At 39.9% G+C, this 27,835-nt stretch overlaps 2 protein-coding genes across 2 annotated transcripts in view; one reads left to right on the forward strand and one right to left on the reverse strand.

Moving 5' to 3' along the window:
- LOC131679094 (uncharacterized) overlaps positions 1-27,835 on the reverse strand; it is a 236,235-nt gene that overhangs the window by 133,049 nt on the left and 75,351 nt on the right. Inside the window, exon 3 of the mRNA XM_058959651.1 lies at positions 10,629-10,666. The gene's annotated coding sequence lies outside the window, so the exon portion shown is untranslated. The remainder of the gene's footprint in view (positions 1-10,628; positions 10,667-27,835) is intronic.
- LOC131679647 (uncharacterized) lies at positions 19,408-19,917 on the forward strand. The gene has a single exon (XM_058960380.1). It carries the CDS (start codon positions 19,408-19,410, stop codon positions 19,915-19,917), a length of 510 nt encoding a protein of 169 aa, XP_058816363.1.

Genomic DNA, 27,835 nt, shown 5'->3' on the forward strand with positions numbered 1-27,835 from the left:
TTTAATTACTTTCGTACCCATATTAGTAATGTACATACACTGTTCTGTCAAGTGAACATCCTCTTGATTCATACAAGTAAATAAGAGTTTATGTGCGAAACGCCATTAACCTCTACTCAAGCGTTTGCTCTGCGGTGGTCTGATGACATAATTTGGTCTGGACTACACGGTAGAAACTTTAAGTATACATTAATATCTTATGATTCTTTTCACAACGTTTCTTGCAGTATTAGTTACTTTTCAATGCGGCTTGTATACAACCGCTTTTTCCTGAAGCAACCTTTTTCCTCAATAGACAATCAAGCGAACGAGTGGACGGATGATGTTATTTAGGGTGACCATATCAGGTGCGTAATATCCAGGAAAGTCTAAAGGGGAACTCATGCCCTCATATCTCGCTGGAATGAGACTGGCGCAATATTTCCCCAGCTTTTCGACTGAAATAAAAAAAATTGAGGGTCTAGCATGCAGAGCTCTACCAGGATGTTTTTGGTGAGAATTCAATCACCGAGCACCTATTCGGAATTACACATACGCAGTTCTTAATAAAGCACAATCAGCGAAGGTTTCGTGCTGTTGTTGGAGAAATCCGGTAATGTGCAGTCATCAATTGCGCGGGTGAGACGAAATGTTTTGGGATCGTCTGTGAAAGACCGGCGAGAAGAGATCAACACTAAATAGGGTTACTGCGGCCTAATTCATCTTAGCTCCTCTATTCATCCCACTCATTTGAACACATTAGTTAGAGCAGTATCTGCTATCTCTATTCATCGCATTACCCGAATAGAAATGTACAGTAACAAAACCATGATTTTTACTGTGACAGTACAGTAATTTTAGAATAATTTATAGTAAGTTTTAGTGTTATGCTACAATACAAAAACAATAAACTTTAACGTTTTTACAGTAAATTTCAATGTAAAATAGCCTTTTACAATGAAAAAGGGGGGTGGTTATGTATCTTAACATTAAAAAAATCAATTTTTCTTTATACATTTTTTTCTCGAAAACAGTAAAATTTAATGTGAATGCACTGTATCAGTTTTTTGCTGAACAGTGAAATTTATTGTTACCTGAAATTTATTGTAAATCTACTGTGAGAACTTGGCATCGAACAATGTTGAAACAGTAATAACTATAATATTTATTGTTTTATGATTGTTTGTAGGGTAAATGCTATTGTAAAATTCTATCCGGGTTAGCTCAAATTGTAGGATGAATAACTATACGTTGCACTCTATTTTTCGCTTCGCTCTTAGAAACTTCTTAGAAATGAAGCAAAGGTGATGATACCTATTTAAGCGCAATCCAGTCACTCTAAGTCGAGTTATAAACGAAATAGTGTGATATCCTGACTAATGAGATGAATAAGGGCTCGTCTACCCTACATGTCATAGAAGTAAAACAGGAACATCAATGGTCCCAGGTAGCTTCCCTGGATTATTCTTGACGTAGAAGTAAATGAGGGTGCCTGGCGATCTCCAATGGCATACATTACCTCCCGATCTGTGAAAGGATCGAAAGAACTGCACAAACTACAGTTTATTCCACTCTAGCGATTATCTATCGCAGTTCATTCTATCCAAAGCGGCAGATAAGGCAGTGTAAAGAATATTAGTTTAAGTGTGACTGGTAATCAACGCACCATCAACATCGATAGTGTCCAGAGTTTGGCCCACAACTGGAATCGGTTCGATTTGTTGATAAATTTTTTTTTTCGTTTTTACATGTGATAATAAAACATGACCAGTTACCTACTAGAAATATAGTGAGTGATAGTAGTAGAGTGAGTTTACGTTGCAGTTATTGTTGTGATCGGTGTTAATGACAATCTGGACCAGATTGAATTGAGCAAAGACTCAATGAAGAAATATGTTAGGCTTAGAGGAGAAAAATCAGGACAAATCAAACGTTTAATCGACATCCCAGGACAACCAGACCAGTTTGTTAAAAACCTGTAACTGGGAAACCAGGACGTATGGTCACCCTATGTCATTACTATACTGTTGATTTCTTGGCGCTTTGAATACCAGGAAAGATCATTTCCAGTTGACCCTTTTATTCAGTGATTTCTGTGATTTTTCATCCAAAAATATGAATAGCTAGCCATCTACTTTGTATAAGTTTATGGGAAGGTGACCAAAACACGATTTGTTTGTATATTTTACCTTATTACAGGTCGATGAATAATGGCAAGATGTTTCGCCCTTTTGAAAGCAATAATTAAAGCAATATCTGCTACCTCGGATCGGTGCGTTGGCTCACATGGTAACGATGAAAATGGGAGCTGCAATTTGACCTTTCGAGTTTTTTTAAGTTGTGGTATTGTATCACAGATTTCAGGTTAGTTACGATATTGAGCTGCTACACAGGAACGAAAGTAATATGTCGAAACCTAGTTAGCAATGAGGTGTGGTTTTACTATTTTTTTGCGGTTGCGGTGCGGACAGTCCATTTATCGCCCACATCCGCACCGCGACGAACCCTAAAAGCAAAGAAGCAAAAGAAAACCATTTAAAAGAGTTGGCCCGTGGTTCGGGCACACGTAAGATCTGTTTTGATTCGCCATAAAGAGATAACTAACCGCTATGGAGCACTCTCGCTTCTCCGGTTAAATGCGAAGACATCAAAAAACCGACCGTTTTCACTGTGGAGGATCAGTCGAACAAGCCTAACTCTCCTCCAAAGTTTATCGCCAAGGAGAATGAAACAGGGCGGGTAAAGGAATCACCTGAGAAGATCACTTCGGTGGCTTCCGGGATGGTTTATGGTGAGTAGACGATCCGTTGATTTATTACCAGCATCGCTATGGAGGTTCCTACAAAAGAGCCAAGCTCACCTCCCTAGCTAAAAGACAAAGATTTTGTGATTAAAATCAATCTCATGGCTACATTCTCAAATTAGAGAAGTCCTGAATTTTTGTCACAGCAATACATTTCTCTTTAACAAAACAGCATTAGCATACGCGAGTTAACACTACAAATACCACGGGTGTTCACCTTGAAATATATCTGCCCAGGATACGTTCTGTTGTACCGCAAGAAAAACTACGTTAATTCACGACACTTGCACTGCGCGTTTTGTGTAGTCCTTGCGAACGTGGCAAAGATGGTACATATTATGAACCCCAGCCACAGAGCCAGTGGTAACCGATTCAGTAGCAGAAGCAGAAGCACCACCACCACCACCACCATCCCGGAGATAATAAAATACGTTGAGAATGATATATTTAGCGCCAGCGAATGGCTCTTTGGAGATTTTCACCTGCCGGTGAAGCTGTAAGAAAACATCGTAAGTCACAAGCGTTGTGTGTTCCGTTTCGGTTCCATGCCGGTGCTGCGGTTGATTCTAGGCATTTTGTACTGGTGCTTTTACCGGACATATGTAGATTAAGTATTACCGGAAGGTGCCTTTTAAAATTAAAAAAAAAAATTATATCTTTTTCCTTGAGTAATCGAAGGCACTTGTTCAAAATAATTTAAGCAAAAGTGTTCAATTTTGTTTCCATTAATGCATTCAAAAAAAGCAAAATTCAAATAATGTTTTTGTTCTTGAAATATCTAAAAGATGGGATGGGAGCCGCATCGTCGAATTGTAGAGAATAATAGAAGCCAAGTGGCAAATTTCGAAGCGATTGCATCAAAATCTCCAATTAGAAAGTGTGTTTCGGCATGGAGTAAGGATCACTTGTGCACTGTTATCAGATATATTTGAAGAAGAACCGTGCAGAATTTCGAAATGATTGGGATTTTGAGTTATGGTACACCGCATAATTTCGAGGTGCCTCCTGAAGAAGATTCACTGTCACTCACTCAATTCTCGATAATTTGCAATGAAAATTTAGAAATATGTTGGTCAAATGTTTGAATTTTTTGGAACTAATATTTTTTCGCCAAAACTACCTTACCCCCTTTAATGCTGCAAAGGCAGTCAAACTGGTGTAAATTGCCATAGACCATCTAGACCAACACTCCCCAGAAGCTTCTCTATCGGATTACAATCAGGACGAACCATGTCATGGGTTGCTTAGGAACGTGAATCGTTTCCTTATTTTTCGATTAGATTATTCGTTATTTACGTAGTCTCAAAGTGATTGCTCGAAATGGTTTCTAGCCGCTTCACATACCAACATTTTGGAGTTTGTTCGGGTGATTATAAAAACAAATTGGAAGTCTTACGTGGTGTGACAAATTCTACTCATATTATCAAAATCACGTTTTGATCTCACTGCACACACTTGCCATAAATTCGTTCTAATAACAACTGTAACAGTCCATCCATGCAAAATAGAAATACCGAAATAAGTGAATTTAATACAATCTTTCAAATGATAGTAAAAATTGCTATCTTTGCTTTTCACTATTCTATTTCACTGCGGTTATGTCTCCGACAGTACCACTCATCAATTTTCTAATACCTCGTTCGTTCAATGGTTGTCATAGTTTTATATACTTATACGTATATGAAGCTATGTATCTGATCACAAATTACCAGTTGTCATTCTACATTATTTTCCACTAAGAATTACCGATCCGTCCGATATCCTACCCCGCAACGGTAATTGCGAGAAATGTGACTATGTATATGGGTGCTGTGCAGCAATTTATGTCGTCCTTTGTCAGACGGCTGGAAAATTGCTGTTTTTGAAATGTGTTTTGAATGCCCAAAACGAGTTTTGCTGTTCTTGGTGGTTGATTTTGTGCCCTCGTTTCACCTAGTTCACTGAATCGGTGGTGCTTGGTGGTTGCGTAATCGAGTTGCATGACGCTGGTGGAATGTTGCATTAAATTTCAAAGAAAAGAATAACAACACCCAAACAGCGTTTTAGATTATTATTCATTGTGGAATCGGGTGGTAGTTATCCACTCATGGACAGCGGTAGCGATTTTCCATAATTCCTCCCGATTTTCCCCTCGATTAAATGTAGGCTTGCGTCGGCAAAATTGGCCGACTATATAGCCGAATAACCGGCCACTTGTTGCATTTACTTTTGCGTTTTCAGAATTTAAGAGCTCTAATATTCCTCTGAAAGTAAATTAATTACTTATATATTTGTTTTCAAATATAAGTAGCGCATTGAAAGAAGCCGTGTTGAGAAGAATATATTCTTTAGATTATTCGTTTTCTCATTTTTTAAAAGGAAGTATTAGTATCGGTTGGGTTTAGGACTTTGAACCTTTACGGTGACCGGAATTCTTCACGTCAAATATGATCACAAAAAAACAATGGAATTTTATTTAAATCTTTTCTAATACAGTAGGAGGATTCCATGAGAAACCGGCCGATCGCAAATTATGACCATAGTCGATTCGAACGAAACTTTGCAGTTGTGTTCGGTTTATCTCCAAGCAGGGCCGTCTTAAGACCACTCGGAGCCGCTGGGCACAACTGAGCTGAGGGGCCCCTTTAATTGAACAGGTATAAACTGCTGTGGTGCAGGATGATCAAAAAATGATCCTCAGCATCTATGCCACCTTGAGATTTATTATTCAAATTTAAGCCAAATCATTCAACCATGTGAAAGTATTAAAAATATCGTAGGAAAATGATTTTGAAACATCTTTAAAAGATATTAGCATTTCTGACCAATCTGACCGAAGGTGGCAAAGGGCCTAACACACTGTATGCGGTTGTTCGAATTCAGGTGAGCTGCGCGCAGTGTTATGGACTTACCAGTTGCGCTATTTCTTTCTCATATGATATAATCTGACCTTCATAACTGTAAGACGTTGTTTGAGACAGGAATGTGCCTCCGTCAATAATGAGGAATTATGGAGTAAGGCGGGTTAAACATGAACACTACAATGTTCACGATTTATTCAATAACTGTCCGTACACTATGACAATCTAGGAAAAATATTTGGCAATATGCCAATAAAATTCAACTTGTTAACAGATGACGACTACGTAATTTACAAAAGTTACAATGATTCAGCTCAAGTATTTCCATAGAGGGCCGTCTTGGGGAGATCTGATTTTTCCAGCATTTGTTGTGCTTTTCTTGCACTTTAATTTGTTTACAAAGTGGATTGCCCGTTTTTGCCCGTTTAAAAGTTATCGGCATTGGAAAAAGAGCTAATGTCAATCAAAAAACGTGAATATCTCCACACATACTAGCGATAGCAAGTTTCCGTCTTCGGCAAAGTAATGCAGTTTAATAGTCCAAACAATGTTCTAGTACATTTATATAGTGGAAAAAATCTAGAAGAAAACTTATGATGAAAAAACTGTTTTTAAGGGGCCTTTTACAAATATTGTCTCATATCTCAAAAAACTTAAAAAATAGAGAGTTAAAGTCTTCGGGTAAAATGTTTGTAACGAGTTTCTCTACAACTTTGCTGAAGTAAGTATTTGTCTATCTGAATTATTGGAGAAAATAAATTTCGTAACTCACTATTAGGGGGATTAATCATTGATCTGATAAGACAGAAAGAAGGGGAGTTCTACTCCAAGAAACTTTCTCAAAGACACCATATTACTAAAGTCAACCGTTTTGACGCAATCTAAAAAAACCCCTTTTTTGCTCTTTGGGACCACTGTGCGCCGCATAGCTGTCATCGCTATAGCACAACAAAAATTTCTACACCTATCTGGACTAATGACAACGTTCATGGACTATTATTTAAACGAAATTTGCATCAAAAACATGAACGAGCATAATGAACAGCGGTGAGTTATGTTGCAATAACAATACACTCTACGGAGAGAGTACGCACAAATAGGTATAATTCCACCCAGTGCTAAATTGTTACCCTGACGAATTACAAATTGAATCTCTGGTTGAAATGTCACATGAGATATTTAGTATTTCTGTAAGTGCTGGGAATTCTTTTTTTTTTCTATTTCAAAGGTTTAAGACAAGATGCTGTTTGTTTCGGCTTTGTGTCAGAGCCATTTGGCGGCTGATCAAAAGAAATCTTTGAGCCTTTTCAAGGAATCTCTTCAGCCTATAGGTTTTAAGAGCAGCAAGAGATGTCCCCATATGGCGATCATCAGAGTCACATCCTTCCTAAGCATAATGATTTGTCGTGGTGAGTGGTGAAGCTCTTTTCAGTATTTCTATAAAAGATTACTTAGAAAATTAGATTTCTCGAAAACTGGTTGTACGCAGGGCATGTGGACTCACCCTACCCAAAACACTGTTTTCAGCATTCCCAATGCAAGAGTCATCCTCATGATTCTCTGCGCAATTGTCATACTGAGTCTTATTGCTACAACGATCCATTTGCACAAACAGCCCAATACTTCCAAGAAAGTCGAAATTAAACGCAAAGCAGTCCAACCAATGGTCACCCCACACGAACTTGAAGAGACAGATCATGTTGTCGCGTCCAGTGCGAAAACTATTTGATATCTTTGCTCACTGCAGCAAGGGTCCTTGAAACAGCCAACCCCGTGCTTCAGTAGATCCACGCTTGACAAACTCGAATCGGTGACTACACTGTCGAACTCAACTTTGCGAGCGGCCGTATAGATGTGGTAGTTCTTAATAAAAGGCTTGTCGCACGTAAAATTATTTGATTACTTTATATAGAAATAGCTAATACCCGTCGCGCGTTGCTGCGACTTTCAACGAAATAGGAGCAATATACAATTAGTTTCGAAGCGCCATCTGGCAGACAGATAATCCACAACCAATGGCACATAAACACGCTCCATAACAAATGTCTAGTATGTATAAATTTTTACGGCAATCGATTAAGCCGTTTGGCAGCCCATAAACCATATACATACAAACATTGACTTTTATATATATATATATATATATATATATATATATATATATATATATATATATATATATATATATATATATATATATATATATATATATATATATATATATATATATATATATATATATATATATATATATATATATATATATATATATATATATATATATATATATATATATATATATATATATATATATATATATATATATATATATATATATATATATATATATATATATTAGGGTGGGGCAAAATGATCGTTTTTTCAGCACAGCACTTTTTTGGTTCCATTTGGGGTCCCAAACAACTGGGCAAAATTTGGGGTCGATTGGATTTGACCCGGCGTAGCGCATTGCGTTTGAAATTTGTATGGAAATTAGTATGGGAAAACCTACTTTTTTGCATTTTCAATTTTATAGACTACAATTTTTCCTGCAGTATGTCAGCAATTAGATAGAAGTGTAGTCCAGGATATGCTGAACAACTTTGCCGAAGGATGCATGGTGCCAGAATGTCTCTACAACAAGTTATAGCTGTTCAAAGTTCGATAGATCGAATTTATTGCCAGAAATCATTTTTTTTGCCAACACTGCGGGTGTAGCAATGATATTTCATATAGCATACCAAAATAACATCATATACTTTACATTTACCACATTGGTATGTTTGGATGAATTATTCAAAAGCCTTAGCTCAATTTCATGGGCGTATGTAGTTTCGCAATAGGGTGTAGTGAGGGGAGAGGGAGGGGGGGGGCTTCAACATATAGAAATTCTAACTGAAATAACTGAAATCTTGTCGAGTTGAAATGTTCAGATGAATTATTTTAAAACATTTGCACAAAGTCCTATGCATAATAAACCTGAGCTTATCTGGGCGAGCTTTCGAGATATCTATCACGGCTTTATACTTTTACGTAGGATCTTTCGAAATTATCAGCGAAATATTTTTGACACGATCGAGTTCAATGTACTAGTTTTGGAACGGAAAATCGGAATGTTTGATGGCAAATCTTGTTCAACGTCTTACTATCAGCTAGTCTTATCAGGGGACTTTATTTATGCAGTCCGCCGCAAATTAAAAACTGAAACAATTCGAAACAAGCAATATAAATTGCTGCAGATATAACAAATTGAACGACAAGTCAGAGGATAGTAGCAATACTGTGATCAATTATCTTCACTAGATCTTTAGCAGGTTACCGATTTTCTTAGCAATTAGTACGAAGAGTGTTTAAAAACATTTATCAGTCATTCTGCCCACGACCAAAAATCAGTCCCATAATGATAGAAAATCCCATAAAACCATTATTTCACTCGCATACGCGCAAAAAGATGGGCGGGACATTACCGGAATGTAATGACGGCACTTGAACTGGTCATTCAAATCTAATGATACGCACCACCAATCCACCAACCAGATCGCAGCTCTTAAAAATTTTCTCAGTATAGTACTGGTCTAGCTACACGATGGAGTGTCAATATTTATGGTCATTCTGATTTTAAAATGCGCTCCTAAAAAATTTTAGCACTTCGACAATAGTTTGTATGTAAAATTTAAGCTTAATCGAAAAAAATCTAAAGAATGCCATGAAACGTTGGGATGTGGTGTGGTCTCGAAAAAATATTGCCTTTCTAGGATATGAGCAATTTTTGAGCTTAGATGAGACTTTAGTTTGGACATGTAGTTTTTGTTGTTTGTATGCCAAATGTCTTGGAAATGTGTAAAAGCTTTTTCAAATTTAAAGTTCAACTCAACTCCAAAGTTTTTCCAAGTGCCATATATCTTGAAATCTTTAAAAAAAAATCGAAATGGTACTAGATCCCGACGTTTCATGGCATTCTAAGACATTTGGTAACTAAAATACTAATTCGATTTGTGAATATTCCAAAGACCTTGGATGTTTTATCACAGGTGAAAATTTGGGCGCATTTATCCTTTTTTTTCGCAACCCGTTTATCATATCCAATTGAGCTCAAATTTTGCATAGAGAGTTTGTTCGAGGTGATAATGCTATTGAGGTGTGTCCGGTTATACAATTCTATGGCGACTTTTTTCCATTCCGATTTTTGAACTAAAAATGATCTATATCTCTGCATAAGTATGGATTACTCTATATTTTTGACATCCCTGATTGGAATAGGCATAAATCTACTAGAGGGTGCGAAGCGCTAGTATCTGATCGGTTCATTTTGTCTCGCTCCTACCTCTCATCCTACCTTGCCATGCATATACCCGAGGTAATAAAGGCCGAACTAGTGGATCTATCGTATGCTTAAGTAAAGTAATGATTGGGCAGTGCTACCAACGACTTGCGCCCTCCAGTAATTATAATTTCTTATATAATATTCCGATGCTATCATTATCAACGTTCAGTTGTCGCACTTGAATGCTAGCATCAATAACATGTAAGCGGTTTACTACCAGTTCCGACAGTATGAAGTAACAAGTTACTTTACGCTTGTCCGGACATGCCGTAGGCTCAGGTGGTTCGCATTTCTAGTGCCAAAAACTCCTGACTCCTGCGGTAGCAGACAAAGGGTTAAGTCGCGGGTAAACTCTAAGCTTGCTCATATGACCCTTTCCACGCTTTTCTAAACTTTCTCCCTTCAACTCCCTGCTCTCCCTTGAGTACTATGGCTCTCAATATTGAAAAATATACTTCACCTTCCAGTCCCTTGCTTTTTTGGTTATAGAGGTTTTAACCTTAGAGTCATTCGACTCTTTTCGGGTGAAATCTCTTTTGGAAAAATCTCTAACCCTATGTACGGGGTTGGGAATCGAACCCACCAACTACGCTATGCCCGCCCTCCAGTCAAAAGAGCAGCAATTGTAATCTTTGTGTACCTGCCTTGACCTTACCGGGCACTGATTGTAGTATAAACTTACCGGTTGATATATTGAAACATCTGTAGAAGTGTATAAATCTGTAAAAAAGAAAAAAAAACAATGTTTAGGAACTTTTATTACAAATAAAACAAAAGGCTTAGAACGCCTATTATAACGATTGAAGAATTGAGAAGTTGATTGGATCACCAATCTATTATATTGTCGATTGTTTTGCCCCAAATCAATAATCTGATAAATTAGGTATTGACTGTGCAAGAAAATCACGCCTTGCTGTGTCCGAGCGAAACTTAGGGGAGGTTCTCATTCAAATGACCAAAAAGACAGCAAAATTTGGATTTTTTTGTGGGCCAATAAAAAAACATAGAAGGAACTATGCAATAAAAATTGGACTAAACCGTTTTGCGCGTTAAGGGCACAAGACCTAATTTTAATTAAGTTTTGTTTTTTTGTGTTTCGAATTCATCGAATTTCGAATGAAATGAATGAAATGAATCAAATGAATCAAATGAATCAAATGAATCAAATGAATCAAATGAATCAAATGAATCAAATAAATCAAATGAATCAAATGAATCAAATGAATCAAATGAATCAAATGAATCAAATGAATCAAATGAATCAAATGAATCAAATGAATCAAATGAATCAAATGAATCAAATGAATCAAATGAATCAAATGAATCAAATGAATCAAATGAATCAAATGAATCAAATGAATCAAATGAATCAAATGAATCAAATGAATCAAATGAATCAAATGAATCAAATGAATCACATGAATCACATGAATCAAATAAATCAAATAAATCAAATGAATTAAATGAATCAAATTGATTTAATTCACCCAATGAATACAATGAATCAAATTAATGAAATGGATCAAATGAATAAAAAGAATGTATGAACAAAACGAATAAAGTAAAAAATAAATGAAAAGCATTAATAAAACAAACGAATCAAATAAACAAAATGAGCTGAAGTCTTAAAATGAATAAAAAGAAGAAAATGGGCAGAATAAAATGCACTGATTAAAATGAAAAATTAAACAATGGTAAAAGGTTATAAATTAATATAAAGAAATAAATTGAATCAAATAAATTATTTGGATAAAATGATTAAAACTGAAAAAGTAGTCAGATTATTAAAATGAATAAACTGGAAAAAATGAATAAAATGCATACAATGAAAACAATGAATAAAATAAGCTAAATGAATGATATGAGTTAAATGCACAAAAAGAATAAACTGATCAGAGCGAATCCAAAGAATGAAACGAATAAAATATGTAAAATGAACGCAGATGAACAAAACGAATAAAAAGATGAAATAATTAATTAAAATAAATTGTCATATATTTGAAGCTAAAAACATTTTTGAATAAAGAAAATGAATAAACCGGATTGTACGAATTTGAGAACCATTGCATCAGAAAGTGTTTTGGGGCTTCCATCTTTTTTTTGGTTTTATTATTTTTGTTTTCATGCTTCTTTACTTGTCGGCGTCGTTTTAAGATTTTCTGGTGTTTCTACTTTATTGTTGGCCCTTAATTAGTTATCAGGAACCTGGAACGTTCAATTTGCTTTGGAATTCGAAGTTGGTCACATATTCCCGAAAAAAAGATTTATGTACAGAATAGAATGTACTGGTCCAGTATTTTAACGCGCAATTGAATATAGTAAAGTGAGACAAGGTCACATGTGCTTTCAAGCCCCTTGAACAGAGAACGACAGGGAGAATGCGATTCGTGAATGAGACAGGTAGATATTTCAAAGTTTTTATTTGCATTGAAGTGAATAGTGTGAAATGTCTAGGTTATGTCGATAGCATAAAAGCCGTGCATTCCGTTGATTGCAATGCAGTCTCTTTCCATTCATCCTTACAGCTTTCATATTGTTTCGTTCGGAATTCTCGTGCAGGAAATATGGGTAAATAAATCCTATACAGACCAATACTGTGAAAAAGAAATGGTTCGAACTACTCAGTATACCCAGACATGGACGACGATAAGTTAGAAGACACTTTGTAGTTGCATCCCCCATCGAGAGTGGGTACTTTGGGAGACTTCTTTTCCTGGATCTAATTTGTGGATATTTTTGATCTTTGATCCGTTATTTTCATGAATGTTCGTACCAATACAACGAATGTGCAGCTGATACAACTAATGGTTCATTCGCCTGCGCCACTTTCCGTCTTCCATCTGCACGCCACCATAGATGGTACGCAACACCTTTCGTTCGAAAACTTCAAGGGCGCATTGGTCCTCCACGAGCATAGTCCAGGTCTCGTGGCCGTAGAGGACCACCGATCTAATCAGCGTCTTGTAGATAATCAACTTCGTGCGGCGGCGAATTTTGTTCGACCGGAGCGTCCTCCGGAGTCCAAAGTAGGTACGATTTTCCGCCAAGATCCGTCTCTGAATTTCTCTGCTGTTATCATTGTTGTCGGTTACCAGTGAGCCCAAATACATGAATTCGTCGACCATCTTGATTTCGTCACCGTCAATCCGAACTCGGGATGGGAGGTTCACATTGTCGTCTCTAGAACCTCTTCCTCTCATGTATTTTGTCTTCGAAACGTTGATGGAAAGTCCAATCCTGCTGGTTTCAGCTTTCAGTCTTTGAGCATATATTTCATTCAAAATTCAATAGAGATACGAATAGTGGAATGTCTCTTTTGAAAATTTTCATCGTCAAACTTTCATATTACCCAGTTAAGCCAAATATTTTTCTGATATAGTCATGAATTTCCTTAATTATAGTGTAGATACAGGCTTTGAATACAATTGAATTAAAGTTGAGTTGATGTAGCAGCAGACAAAAAATAGTTTTGTTTTATCAAACTTTCGCAATTACAATTAATAAATATTTCAGATTGGCAGAAGATCTTATCACACAACATAGAAATGGATACAGAAATAGCTACATAGATGCGATAGAAGAGAGACAGAGAGAGAAAGAGAGAGAGAGAGAGAGAGAGAGAGAGAGAGATGGGGGGGCGTGTGAGGAATGGAAAATGATGGTTAATGCAGTGACATTATTTTTATAGGTAGGTATATTATTATGATATATTGATTTCTTACATTCTTATCATAAATAATTTGATTTTATTATCTTTCTACTCATTTTATGAATTTGACAACAATTTTTTCTTTATGATTTTGTTTTAAATTTTATTCGTTTTATTGATTTTCTATAATTTATTTAGTTTATTCGAGGTTTTATTCGTGCAGTACCAAAAGCTGTGTTCATCGCAGCTCTATTTGGGTGTCTACTTCGCATTAGTTCTGCAAACTAATGAATAATCCAACCGTGATATGTGTAAGAAATGTCTCATCTCACTTATTAAATTTTAATTCAGTTTATCCTCTTAGTATTTGAGAAAAACTAATAACTGTGTCTCATTGTATATTAGTTTCTATTGATAGTTTAAAGGCAGTGTCAAGTTGATCCAACTAGAAGCATTTCAAATGTAAAAATTATTTTTCAGAATAAAAAAAAGCAAATAAAAAACGTTGCACCTTCAAACTACCACAACGGGCCGCTTCAAATAAACGAACTGAATAAAAATCCTAAAATGCAACTATCGATTCATTGCATTATTCACAAAAAATCTTTCGATTCGAAAAAAAGAAAATTACTTTCGGAAATAAATATTAAAAGTTTTATTCAAATGTCTTTATGCTTCCGATCAGCCACATGAAGTCTCTGCTCATTCACGTATATTGAAATTGCTAACAAATTGCCGAAACTCCTAGCCATTATCAGCAGTCACGGAAAGTAGTGAAAAATGATCTGGTTCCCAAATCCGTTTCGCTGGGTAATAATTCCCAGCCGAGGCAGTTTGTTAAATCGCCTCATAAAACAATAAAACTTTTGCGCCCGTCCTCCCACCCGTTCAGTGTGAACAGGAATGTTCACCCCGCCAAAAGGAGTAGTGGGATCACACATTTTACAAATTGCTATCGACATTCGTTTTGCAAAATAACCAAAGCGATTTTCATCGAGGACAAGCACGACAACGTCGTCAGCAGTACGGGTAGTTCCAAGATGAAAGAAGCATCGCCCAAGAACTGTTTTGGAAATCTCGCGACGTTATTAAAAATGGTTCCCTTCCCTCCTAATCGAATTTCTGTTTTATTTCAAGCCAAACCGACTTTTCGGTATATAAATTATATTTTCTTCTATCATTAAAAAATATTCGCCACTTTCCACAGATCTCTTCGTACCAGTCAACAAGCGGGGTGCAAACGAGCTGAAAATGAAAGGAAGGAAATTTACATAAATCATTTCATACTTTGGGAACGTCGTCGGTCGCCGCACGGTTTCGTCAACAAGGTCCACGGCGGGGTTCACGCATTTCCCCGACGACGACCGGGCGGCGGAGTTGGCGTTGGTTCGGAGGCAGTTATCCCAAAATACAACACTCGTTCCCCCCGCGTGTGTGTGTTTGTGTGTGCGCGGTATGGCGGGTTTCCGGACTTGTTCGGTACAAATTTATTCACCGACAAGGAGATTAAGTGAGCCGATGCCGAACATCTAAGCGTGTGGTGCGTGATGTGTTGTTTTGCCATTTTTCATCGGCACTGCGCGGTTGGCACTGATGAAACGTCTTCAGATTGGGAAACGTACCGGTGGGATGAAAATTCCACGCACGTCTAGAATCAGCATAGGGCAAGCAATGGCTGATAATTTCGAGCCCCCCGAGGGAAACACGTTCCGCGATGAGTGCCATCGTTGAATTTATCATCTTCTGGAAAGTCACGCACTCCCACCGCAGTGTCGAATCCAGAAATGATTACGCTTTCGACGAGATGTTCGATTGGGGAGGTTCGTGGGAATTTCAGCTACCAACTGTGAATTTTCCATGCTTGATGAGTTTCGGTATCGATCCAAAATAATTTTGATATTTCACTCGATTCGCAAAGAAATGTTTGATCTTACTTGATTTAGGATTGAAAAGCACATGCTATCCAATATATTCCAATATAATGCAAACTTCATTGTGCAAGAAAAAATCTAACCATACCGGAACGAACCTGTCCTACAAAGACAGTAATTTTCCCGCCGGCAAAAAGACACATGCGAAAGTATTATTCATATAAAAGCAAAATAGTCAGATTATGCAATTTCCTCCGACGGTTTTTCCCAAAGCCATCACATGATGCTCGGAGGAGGGGTGTGAAGGAATGGGTCGAGATCAATGGATGTCGGTCGGAGTACATGATCCAGAACACACGTTCGAAGGCGACGGGTACGGCGAACATCAAAGGCGACCGATATATGACACTGACGGGGTTAACCGGTAAAAAAGTGAAGATGAATAAATATCGCACTGATGGAAGATACAACGCACGTATCAAAGCGGAGAGCTTGGGTAGCATATGGTTGATGATATGCCGAGGTATGCATTCATTACACACCTAGGCATGACGAAATCAAAGCGGTTCTTTTGTCAAAATAATATTACGTGCACGTTTCAGTTATAGAGTTTTTGGAGTTTAACATTGAATAGGAAATCAAAGATGTTCTTGTCACAGGTAAAGAGCTACGCCTTGTACTACATGTATTTGCTAACTTTTGACCTACTGTTTCGGTTGAAGCTGCAGGACTAACTGGACTAATAAAGGGTGAAAAGGTCAAACAATTGTGGCGCATCTGGCACCATTGCCATAATTAGATCGTATTTAACCCGATGACACAATCAGCCACACGATCAACCATCCCAGGTAGCATATGATACGGTCACACATCACACTCATAAAATAGCACACGCATTCTGTATATAATTTAATGTATATAACGCTAGTATTAAATAGACACTCGAAGACGATAGTCGCTTCATCGTTTCTCGACATAAGTGTTATCCGAAGTCCGGTTCGAACAAATATTGGGAATTGATAAACCCCCATATTCTAGTGACCCCGACCGAGCATTGGTATTTAACGTCGCGAGTGAATAAATCCGTGCACATCGGACAACGTTTTTTCCATCAAAAACCGCGGTTGTTACCGAACCACATTAAAAAACTTCTCGTGATGACGAGTGAAGACAAGAACAAAATGGCTGGCAGTGGCGTCAGTGATACTGAGGAACGCATTGGCCGGATAATGGAAACCACCGTCATCGCGAAAATCAACTATCCAGATTTCGACCCTGATGACATCGATACGTGGTTCATCTGTCTGGAAGCCGCTTTTAGCGTCAACCAGATTGAGAACGATAAATGTAGGTTCAACGCTGTCATCGTCGCCTTAGGATCCCGGGCTAAATACGCTTACAGCGTGATCGCCCAGTGTAATAATTCCGCTAATAATGATAAATACGACGTCATCAAAGCCGCCGTCATTGCGCATTTTCGTCCGTCAGAAAATCAGCGTCTGACCAGCTTGTTGTCCGGAATGACACTCGGTGACCAAAAACCGACTGTACTTTTATCCGGGATGCGTCGTCTCGGTGGAGTAGGCTGTTCCGACAGCGTATTGTCCAACTTGTGGCTTCGCGCCCTACCGAACACCGTCTGTTCGATCATCGCCGCCGTTGGCCTCGATGAGCAGGCAGTGGTAGCAGACAAAATTATGGAAGCCCCGAGAGGAGAAGTAGCAGCCGTGCATTCGACCGAATCCGCATCGTCCATTTTAAGATTAGAACAGCGGATTGAAGCATTCTCCCGCCGTTTGGATGAAGCATTGTCTAGTGACAACCGTGGCAGACAACGCTACAGAAGACAGCCATCGCAGAGCCGCCATCACAGTCAAAGACAACCGACGCCATCGCAATCGCGTGCCCCTCGCAGATGGATTTGCTGGTTTCACTACCGCCATGGTGCTGAAGCACAAAAATGTGAAAAACAAAAAGAAGAGAACCCGTGCATTTTTTTCGACGGAAAAATCTCTGGGTACAGCCGACCACAGAACGCATTTTCAGACCCACTGCAAACCAGAACGAAACAGTCAACATTCAACGAATCCATCTGCACGATCAGCAGTCATCCATCAGATACTTAATCGACACCGGTGCAGATATCTCAGTGATCCCACCCTCACCAAAAGAACAGCTAAACCCAAAAAAATACAACCAACTATTCGCTGCTAACGGCAACCCAATACACATTTACGGTACCAGACGTCTGACTATCGGTATTGGTCTCCGACGGTCTTTCGTTTGGGTATTTATCATCGCCGACGTCAAGGGTCCTATTATCGGGGCGGATTTCCTCAGACACTACAACCTTCTCGTAGATCTTCGCGGAAATAAGCTGATTGACAACACTACCCTTCTGGAAGTCAACAATATTCAGACCGCCACGGAACCCATGATCACCACTTTGAACGTGAACGCACCATTTGCAGACCTTCTCAAGGAATATCAGGACATTACGATCCTTAATATGAACCACCTCCCGACGAAAGCGAAAACCGTTCACCACATCGTCACGACTGGCCAACCTGTCTTCTGCCGCTCTCGCAGACTACCGACAGAAAAGCTGACTGAAGCCAAGGCGGAGTTCAGGTTACTTATGGAACAGGGAATTTGCCAGCCATCCAAAAGCTGCTGGGCAAGTCCCCTCCATATGGTTAATAAACACAATGGAAAATGGCGTCCCTGCGGTGATTACAGAGGCCTGAACGCTATCACCGTGCCCGATCGCTACCATGTACCACACATACAGGATGTCTCGAACATTTGGTACGGAAAAAAGATGTTTTCTTGCATCGAATTACAGCGTGCGTATCATCAAGTCCCCGTTGCAGTCGAAGATATCCCCAAAACGGCCATCACGACCCCTTTCGGATTATTCGAATTCAAATTTATGACATTCGGACTACGAAACGCTGGCCAAACGCTTCAGAGACTTCTTCACGACATCTTCGGTGACCTGGATTTTATATTTCCGTACATCGACGACCTTTGCATCGCATCGGATGACATAAAATGACATGAATCTCACTTACGAGTGGTATTCGAGCGCCTCCGGGACAACGGACTCACCGTCAACGTCGGCAAGTGTCAAATCGGTCAACCAGAAGTTGACTTTTTTGGACATTCTATCACGGAAAATGGTATCAAACCAAAACCGGCCAAGGTTTCCGCTATTTTGCAGTTCCCTCGCCCAATAGTCGCCAAACAGCTAAAACGATTCTTGGGCAGCATAAATTTCTATAGACGGTTCATTCCTCACGCCGCTGGTGTCCAACAAACTCTGCATGCCATGATCCCAGGAAACTTCCGCAACGACCAGACACCACTTGTCTGGAACGAAGTCACGAGCGCCGCCTTCGATGAATGCAAGCAGGACCTGGCAAATACCGTGTTGCTAGCGCACCCCTCTGCCGAAGCCAAACTCGCATTGGAAGTTGACGCATCAGGACGCGTTCATCAACGAGTACACGACGGATATTCGCCACGTACCAGGAGAGGCAAACCAAGTTGCCGACATGCTGAATCGCATCGACACAATCGCCAACACAGAGGTACCAATTGATTTCAGCAAAATGGCAAAGCAGCAGAAATCAGACGCAGAACTAAAAATGTTTCTAAAAAAGCCCGCTGCCAAATACCACACTGAGATTGAAGACACTCAAATCACCACTTTGCACCATATCGATGTACTGTGACGTCTCAACAGATGCAATCAGTCCATTCGTTCCGAAAGAGTTCCGTCGCCGATCATCCAAATACACACGCCGAGCGAAAGGTTCACACACATCCACATGGACTTGATTGGTCCACTTCCACTACAACCATCGGATGGTAACGCATATTGTCTGACCATGATTGACAAATTCACTCGTTAGCCAGAAGTCATACCTATCCCTAACATGACTGCAATCACCGTTGCACGAGCTTTCGTGAATGGCTGGGTCGCAAGATTTGGAGTACCAGTCAACATCACAACCGACTTAGGAAGGCAGTTCGAGTCCGAGCTCTTTCGAGAGCTGTCCATCATCCTAGGAATTAATCACCTGAAACCGACGCCATATCACCCCCAGGCCAACGGGCAAATCGAAAGAACTCATCGGCAGCTGAAATCAGCCATCATGTGCCACGCAAACCCAAAATGGACGGAATCTTTACCCTTCATTCTCCTCGGTATGCGGTCTGCAATCCGGGAAGATCTACAAGCATCCTCAGCCGAAGCAACACTCGCAACCACACTACATCTACCTGGTGAATTTTTGACCGAGAGCTCCAATAAGAAGCCTGCATCTGAGTTCATCGTGGATCTAAAGGCAACCCTTGCAAGCTACGACCAACACCAACAACAAATCACTCGAAGCCCGCAATATTCGTTCAGAAGGAACTGGCCAACTGCAGGCATGTGTTCGTAAAGGTATGTGCAATCAAACCACCGTTAACACATCCATTTATAGGACCATTTCGGGTGTTGCGCCGTAAGAAGAAAGTCTTTATCATAGACACCAACGGAAAACACTCCCTGAATTCAATCAATCGTCTAAAGGTTGCATTTCTCCCAGAACAGAAGCTCATGGAGAAATATACAATGTTAGCCGAAGTTCTTAATCGAAAGGTTACTGATTATATTGCCAAAGAATATATCAGAAAACGTTCATGTCTGGAGCACGCTTATTCACACACAAGTACGTGGCACCTTCTCGTCTTTCCTGTAACAAACCCAAACAAATTTGGAACCCTGAGAATCGTGTGGTATGCAGTGGCCATAGCTTATGGCCAAACTCTTAACTTCAACCTCCTGAAGAGTCTTGAGCTCTGGTCACTATTCTCCATACTTGTTCAGTTCAGAGAGCGTGGAGCTGGGCTGATAGGAGATATTCATTTAATGTTTCACCACGTGGATATCCTAAAAGAAGACTAGCAGTGCCAGCGGTTCAACTGGAGAGATAAGAGCGGAGAAATCGTAACTTACGTTATTCATGGGACGGCCTTTGGAGCCTGCTGTTGCTCCAGTAGGGCTTAGTATGCAGGCTAGAGCCTTGTTGTCTCTTGCTGTATGCAGAAGCCATATCCACTCTACTTGGTCCATTGCTGCTTGTCGCCAGCCTCGCAGTCTTCGAAGGATCCGCAGGTCGCCCTCTACCTGGTCGATCCACCGTGCTCGCTGTGCGCCCCGTCTTTCTGTTCCTGTAGGGTCGCCCTCAAAAACCATTTTCACCGGGACGTCGTCCGACATTCTTACGACTTGTCCAGCTCACCGTAAACGTCCTATTTTAGCGGTATGCGCGATGGATGGGTTCTTCCAGCAGCTGATGCAACTCATGGTTCATTCGCCTGCGCCACGTTCCGTCTTCCATCTGCACGCCACCATAGATGGTACGCAACACCTTTCGTTCGAAAACTCCAAGGGCGCGTTGAACATCCACGAGCATAGTCCAGTTCTCGTGGCCGTAGAGGACCACCGGTCTAATCAGCGTCTAGTAGATAATCAACTTCGTGCGGCGGCGAATTTTGTTCAACCGGAGCGTCCTCCGGAGTCCAAAGTAGGCACGATTTACCGCCAAGATCCGTCTCTGAATTTCTCTGCTGGTATCATTTTCGGCGGTTACCAGTGAGCCCAAATACACGAATTCCTCGACCATCTCGATTTCGTCACCGTCAATCTGAACTCGGGATAGGAGGTTCACATTGTTGTCTCTAGCACCTATTCCTCTCATGTGTGCTGTCTTCGAAACGTTGACGGCAAGTCCAATCCTGCTGGTTCTAGCTTTCATTCTGATGTACATTTCCGACGGCATCGTGTCATAACGTCCGAAGGGTGGTGCGTCATAACATCCGGGACATTATGACGCATCATGCTGCGTCATAACATCCGAAAACGGATGTGCGTCATTATGTCCCGGACTTTATGACGCACATTCATTTTCGGATCTTTTGACGCACCCCTTGTGCGTCATAATATCCCGGACGTTATAACGCACATTCGATTTCGGATCTTATGTCTCGATACCCTGGACACGCACGTATAGGTTCGGATATTGTGACTCATAAGAACTGCGTCATAATGTCCCAGGTCATATCGTCCCAAAATAATATATGCGTCGTAACGTCGGGCACATTGTGACGCACGATGGTGCGTCATAAGGTTCCAAAATAAATATACGTCATAAAATCCGCAATCATTCTAGTGTCACAACGTCCGAAAGTAGTCCTGCATCATAATGTCCGGGATCTTATGACGCACACTGATGCTAGGGTTATGACGCAGAGGGATTGCGTCATAAAGTCCGGGATAATATGACCTACTCATTGTTTCGGATATTTTGACGCACAGGTACTGCGTCAGAGCGTCCCAAGTAATAAAGTCCCAAATAAGGACGCGTCATAATATCTGGGACATTATGATGCACCAGGCTGCGTCATAATAGGTAATTGTTTACTTTAGGTGCTTTTCCCCCTGTAAATGGAAAACATGTTTTTCTTTTGTGAATATGCTAGTTTAGTGTTGTAGATTTATAAAAAAGAGGCGAAAAGTGAAAGTTGAATTTTAGACATAACCTCCGTATAGCGCCCATCCTAGCCTCATCTTGGCCGCGATCGGCTGATCTTATTGGCCCTCCCTGCTTGCCAGCAGCAAACCGACCTAGGCGTGTTTCAGCTTTGTCAGGTTGTGCCTCATTATACGAGTCTATTGACAGGCTTCGTAAGCATGGGTACAGTTGCGACAATTCAGCCATGTCTAGAGTTTGCACAAAAGTTTGGTACATTCTCTGCGAAATTGATTATCGTATCCAATTTGCCCTCCCTTAGAGATGGTACGGCATGCATCTTGGCCATCAAAGAACATAAAATGGCTTCAGATTGTCCAAACACTATCCTCACCACCAGAGGCCATTATTCCATCATGTTAGCGGGGTGCATCAGATGGATCTTCTGCAGCCGGATGAAGTTCTCGTTCAACTTGAATACGCACATCGTCGTTGTACTATTGAACGATGACAAGAAGATCGGCCAATCTTCAGGATTACCAGAAAACATAGATATTGATATTGATATTGCTTGTCGAGCTGTATCCTGATCCCGGGTTGACGGATAAGACTGTTGTTGTTCTGAGCAATTTTCATAATTTTCATGAAAAAATCGCAAAATTATGGTTGTATTCATATCGTTGTCCCAAAACCAAACACCAAAAAACTGTAAAATGGTTGAAAAATAACCTCGAAGAAATTTTTTTAGTTCCAGAAGTCCCGAAAAATAGAATTTTTGCCATAAATCAAAATTTTAAGGGTATACAATATTTTTCATACATCGTTTTGTGTTGCATTTGATGGGATTTACAACCTATACTAGGTCAGTTGCAAAGTGCAAAATCACTGTAGCACCGTGCTATTAGTGCTTAAATTTAGAATAATAATCCCTGCTACAATTCAGATTAGCGAACAACACGTTAACAACACTTGAGTGGGCAAAGCTGTAGCTATTTGTGGACGTTTGGTAATAAAGGATATTTAATCGAAAAATGAATAATTAATAATTCTCAGTAATTCTCTCTGTGACACGTTTAACAACCATTCTAATATAGATGACTATGTATATAAATGCATCGATATTTTTTTGCTTCCACCCATAGCTAATTGGTCATGATGCTTGATTAAGGTTCAGCTGAGAAAGCCTTGAAAAGCGAACATCATTAAGTACGAAAAAAGTAGTTGTTTTCGCTACCAATCACACAATTTTTTTGAAAATCAATTTTTATATTCGGGGTGTTGTAAGAATACTACAGATTGATATTCGAGATTTTCCAACGTTGAGATAAAACTGTTTATTCGTTTCCAAAAATGACCACTTTCTGAGGCTTCCTCTGTTGATCCTTAACTAAACGCCTATAAAATTTTGATTACACACCTCATGCAAATGAACATATTATTATCGTCGAAGCATGAACAGGAATACATAAAGCGGGGCAGAGGAAATTTAAGCAGAAACAACTACCGCAATATTAACATCGAATTGGAATAAAGGCGTACAATTTGAGCCGAGTTTGAGTGTTGCATAGCTTTAATAATTTCTGAAGATGTTATCCTCATTGTAATTGTCTCAATTAACCAGCGGTTTAAAGCATCCTTCAAATAGCAGCCAAATTTTATTTTCCAGATACTGCAATTCCCCTAATCAAATAACAGTTCTGCTAGAATTTCAAAGTACTTGCGGCTGATGTTCGATGAGCGACAGAATATCGTTTAAATGATTCAAGGTCCTTGCTCGGGAATGACCAGCGGTCCGTTCTGTTCACTTGTGCTTCAGCTTGGCCATTGTGTTCATGTAAAAATCTGTATCAACTCATCTAACACGACGATGAGTCTTTCTCGTGTGTTAATAAACTAGGATGTCAATATGACTGTTGATAATATAAATAAGAAATAAGTTTATTGTTCGGCATATTATCCGCATAATGAACCATCACCTTCTGATGCGTTTAAAAGGGTTGTATTATACTGTGACAGAAATGAGCTTCCCCTCCTGACCGTGATGCAAATGTTTACCACATAGTTTGGAGCAACTCAGATATCAATTCAAGAGGCACCGAATTGTTGGAATACTTAAGTAGTACAAATATTGTATTGTATTGTATTGTATTGTCTTCGATTATAAAGTTACATCGCACAGACTTAGACTGAAAACTAATTTAAACCTATTTTTATTTTAAACGATTCTTTACTAATGTTACAATCAAACAAACGATAAACGCTGTTAAAGAGTTGACAGCAAACATCCAAAGGATTATTCGAGCCGTGCAATGTGTTGAGCGTCCGAAAAAATAAATTCTCCGGAAAGATCTTCCCGGAAAGTTGAAGTCAAGTTTTGCTAGAAGCGCAGGAGAGCGTTGTCTGTCAGCAGGTCGAAAATGAACAGTCGTTCCAGAAAGATTCGTCTGTTTCGTAGCGTAGGGAGATTGATTATGGTACAGCGATCTTCATATGGAGAAAACGATTTTGCCAGGGTAATCGACGAAGGGCAAACCTAATAAAGTTCTTTTGTACCCGTTCGATAGATTAATGTGTAGGGTTTGTTACGGAGCCCAAATAAGAACTCCATATTCTATAATACTGCGTACCAGTACAACGTATAGTGTTTTTAGACAATCATTGAAATCGCGAGTGTTGCGTTTAATGAGTACAAGTACAGCGGAGGCTTTAGCTATAACGGATGAGTAATATGCGGTAAAGCGTAGCTTACAGTCGAGAATGACACCAAGGTCCTTGATGAGTGCGACTCGTTCTACGGAGCAGAACACATTGAGTATTCGAACTTAATTGGAGTATGTACTCGTGTAAAAGAAGAGGTCCGAGATGACTCCCTTGAGGCACGTCCGATGTATTGTGGAAAGGATCCGATAATATAGTTCCAAGTCGCACCGAGGCGCTACGGTTCGCAAGGTACGAGGAGATCCAATTAGTCAGTCAGTCCAGCAATCCAGTCCGCCTTAGCTTTTCCACAGCAAATGAAAATATTTGATGACTGTTTTTGCACTGTAAATAGTACCTCTCAACTTGCCCTGTGTGCTTTTTTATATTTCGATTATAGAGGTTTTAACCTTAAGGTCATTCGCCTTTTCGGGTTAGAAAAATCTCGTATGAAAAATTTCTAACCCTATGTGCGGGGTCGGGACTCGAACCCAGGTGCGCTGCGTACAAGGCAATCGATTTACCAACTACGCTACGCCCAACCCATTCAATGCCCCGTGTGCATTACCGCTAACTTACACCAACCGCATATTTTATAAAAAGGATTTGAAAAATTACTTTTGTGTATGGATAGGTATAATATCTATACGGGTACTGAAAGCTCTTTTCGCGCACTATCGAAAAATATAATCATTCGGGGAATAGATTGAAAACCAAAATGTTTAAAATTAAGAAATTTTACAAATTATGCTCAAAAACACAATATCGCCTACAGCTTCTACAAAACAAATTATTTTGCAACAAAAACACATTGTATAATGCATTTCACATTACTTGATGTACACAACGAGAGACAGCGCTTTATGTCTAATAGAAATGGAGCAAAGAGGGTTCCGCCAACTTACCCCAACGCCAACTAGCCCCGGGCTCTCCTACTCTCGAAGATTTTAGGGAGACAGCTCAAGATTGAAATTCCTCTCTAATTGGTGACATCATGTACGTTGCTGGTATTGTGGATTGAAGTTATCAAAGCTTCCTTTCACTTCGTGGGGAAAACATTCTCAGCAAGAGAGCGATTGATGAAGAGCAATTCTTGATGAACGATGGTTGGAGCCCGTCCGACCCCGGACCATTGGAGCTGTCAATCCTTCGAAGATTAATATGTACCTGAATGCTGTTGCGGGCAAATTCAGAGTGAACATTGGCTAACTACTCAAGTACGATTTAGACAAAGGTGGTGAGTTATTACTTAGCACGTTTCAAAGATTGACTCGATAGTTGACGCTTTCTGGAATTCCACCGGAGGACGCAGATAAGACCAAAACTTCTTTGGGTTGTCCTATATGCTGCATTCAATTCGGAAAACATATTAGCGAAAGTTTATTGCTTTCACGAGTTCGAATTGGCGTTCCGATTCCCGCACGGACGTTTTGTCGGTTTCGCCTTGTTCTAAAAAAGGGGTTTCGAGCCTGCCTGAGATGATGTCGAAGATTTCGTAACTCTGTATTCCACCAATGTCGTTTGTTATACGAGCGGCCTAGGCACAAGTTGTTAAAATATTGATTCCAGTTCGTGATAAAATCTATTCACAGATTCATCCAGAGTAACCAGCGTTAATATCTCAAGCAAATTTATTTATGAAATTTTAGTGGTTAATTCATCATAATAGCACTGAATTGAATCGTAGAATAAATCAATATCGTCATTCATAGACATAGCAAACACAGCGTCAACTTTTAACACAAACGGATTGTGGTGACGATCTAATTTCATTAGCGGTAGGGGTGATTCCATTATTTCCAATCTCCAAACACTTAGTATAGGAAATCGCCCAACATGCAAGAGTTGCCAGAAAAGAGGTGTTATATGTAACTCTCTGCTCTGGCGGTATTCGCATGAGTTGGCACCAAACAAGATCGAACCGTTATTATCTGATCATAAGTACTTCGTCTGTGATCATTTAAACATCTCTCTAGATATCGTCACATAACTTAATCCCAAATCTACGAACTGGGACTTCTAAGAAGAGGGCTTATTGACTAGGTTTTCCAAGTGACTTGGATGAGGTCGCGGATAAAACAATCTGACTCATAGTAGCAGCACACGAAGAGGCTTGTCTGCTTCGAGTTATGCGTGCTTCCAGATGCACGCCTTACTGAAATACCTATCTTCTTGGACTGAAAAAGTTATGTAGAAGAGCTTGGAATTGCAGGCGCAGGGACGGGTCGGAAGCATTTAAGTTGGTTCGCAAAACATACATAAATGCCCCTCGATCCTCTGAGCGAAGTGGTTGGAGAAAACCTCTGCACAAATGTCTCAAGTCTCAACGAGACTAGTAGATTAAATAAGTTACTTTCAAAATCGAAAGACTTTCGTGTCAGGTCGATTAGAACTGCCAATGGTGAATACTCGTCTGACGAAGCTGTAGTATTCAACTATCTTTTTGGCACATACTTTCCAGCCTGTACGAAGCCATCACTGATGACTGTCCCCACAGGTAGTTCTCATTTTTGGGTATTTGGTAGTAGAATTCAGTGGCGTAGTAGCGGGGGGGGGGGTTTTGGGGACGAAACCCCCCCCCCCCCGAAATATTTTGGAGAATTTTGAAAAAAATCAATATGTTAAACAAAAATATGCCTAATATTTTAAATGAAATTCTCAAAGGTTCATTTGCAAAAGTTATCTTGTGAAAATATTTCCTTGTAGTGAAAGACTGCAGACTCGACACCTACCTGGCGGCACGTTGTGGAGGCTAGCTCAACCGCCGAGGACTATAACAAGTAGATCGCGGCGAAGCGAGGAACTGGGAGCTTATTGGTTCACGAAACGGATATCGGTACCGAGAGAAATTTCGCCACATTCTGTAGTCCTTGACTGACGGCGAACATGGACTGGAGAGTTTGAGAGAAGTATCCCCATAGAGACCACCGGGCGATTCGCTACCGCATCGGCCAATGGAACCCTGCTGCAGCACGAAGAAGGGCGGGCCGCAAGCTAAAGTGGAAGACGAAAGCCTTTAACGAAGACCTCTTTGTTGAGTTACTTCGGCGAACAACGGAATCAAGTACGTTGATGCGGCTGATCTAACAAGAAGGATTGTGACGGCTTGTGACGTTACAATGTCATGAAAACTAGGGCCATGCAATAG

This window comes from Topomyia yanbarensis, chromosome 2, assembly GCF_030247195.1.
Source record: "Topomyia yanbarensis strain Yona2022 chromosome 2, ASM3024719v1, whole genome shotgun sequence".
In the NCBI taxonomy this organism is placed as follows: Eukaryota; Metazoa; Arthropoda; class Insecta; order Diptera; family Culicidae; genus Topomyia; species Topomyia yanbarensis.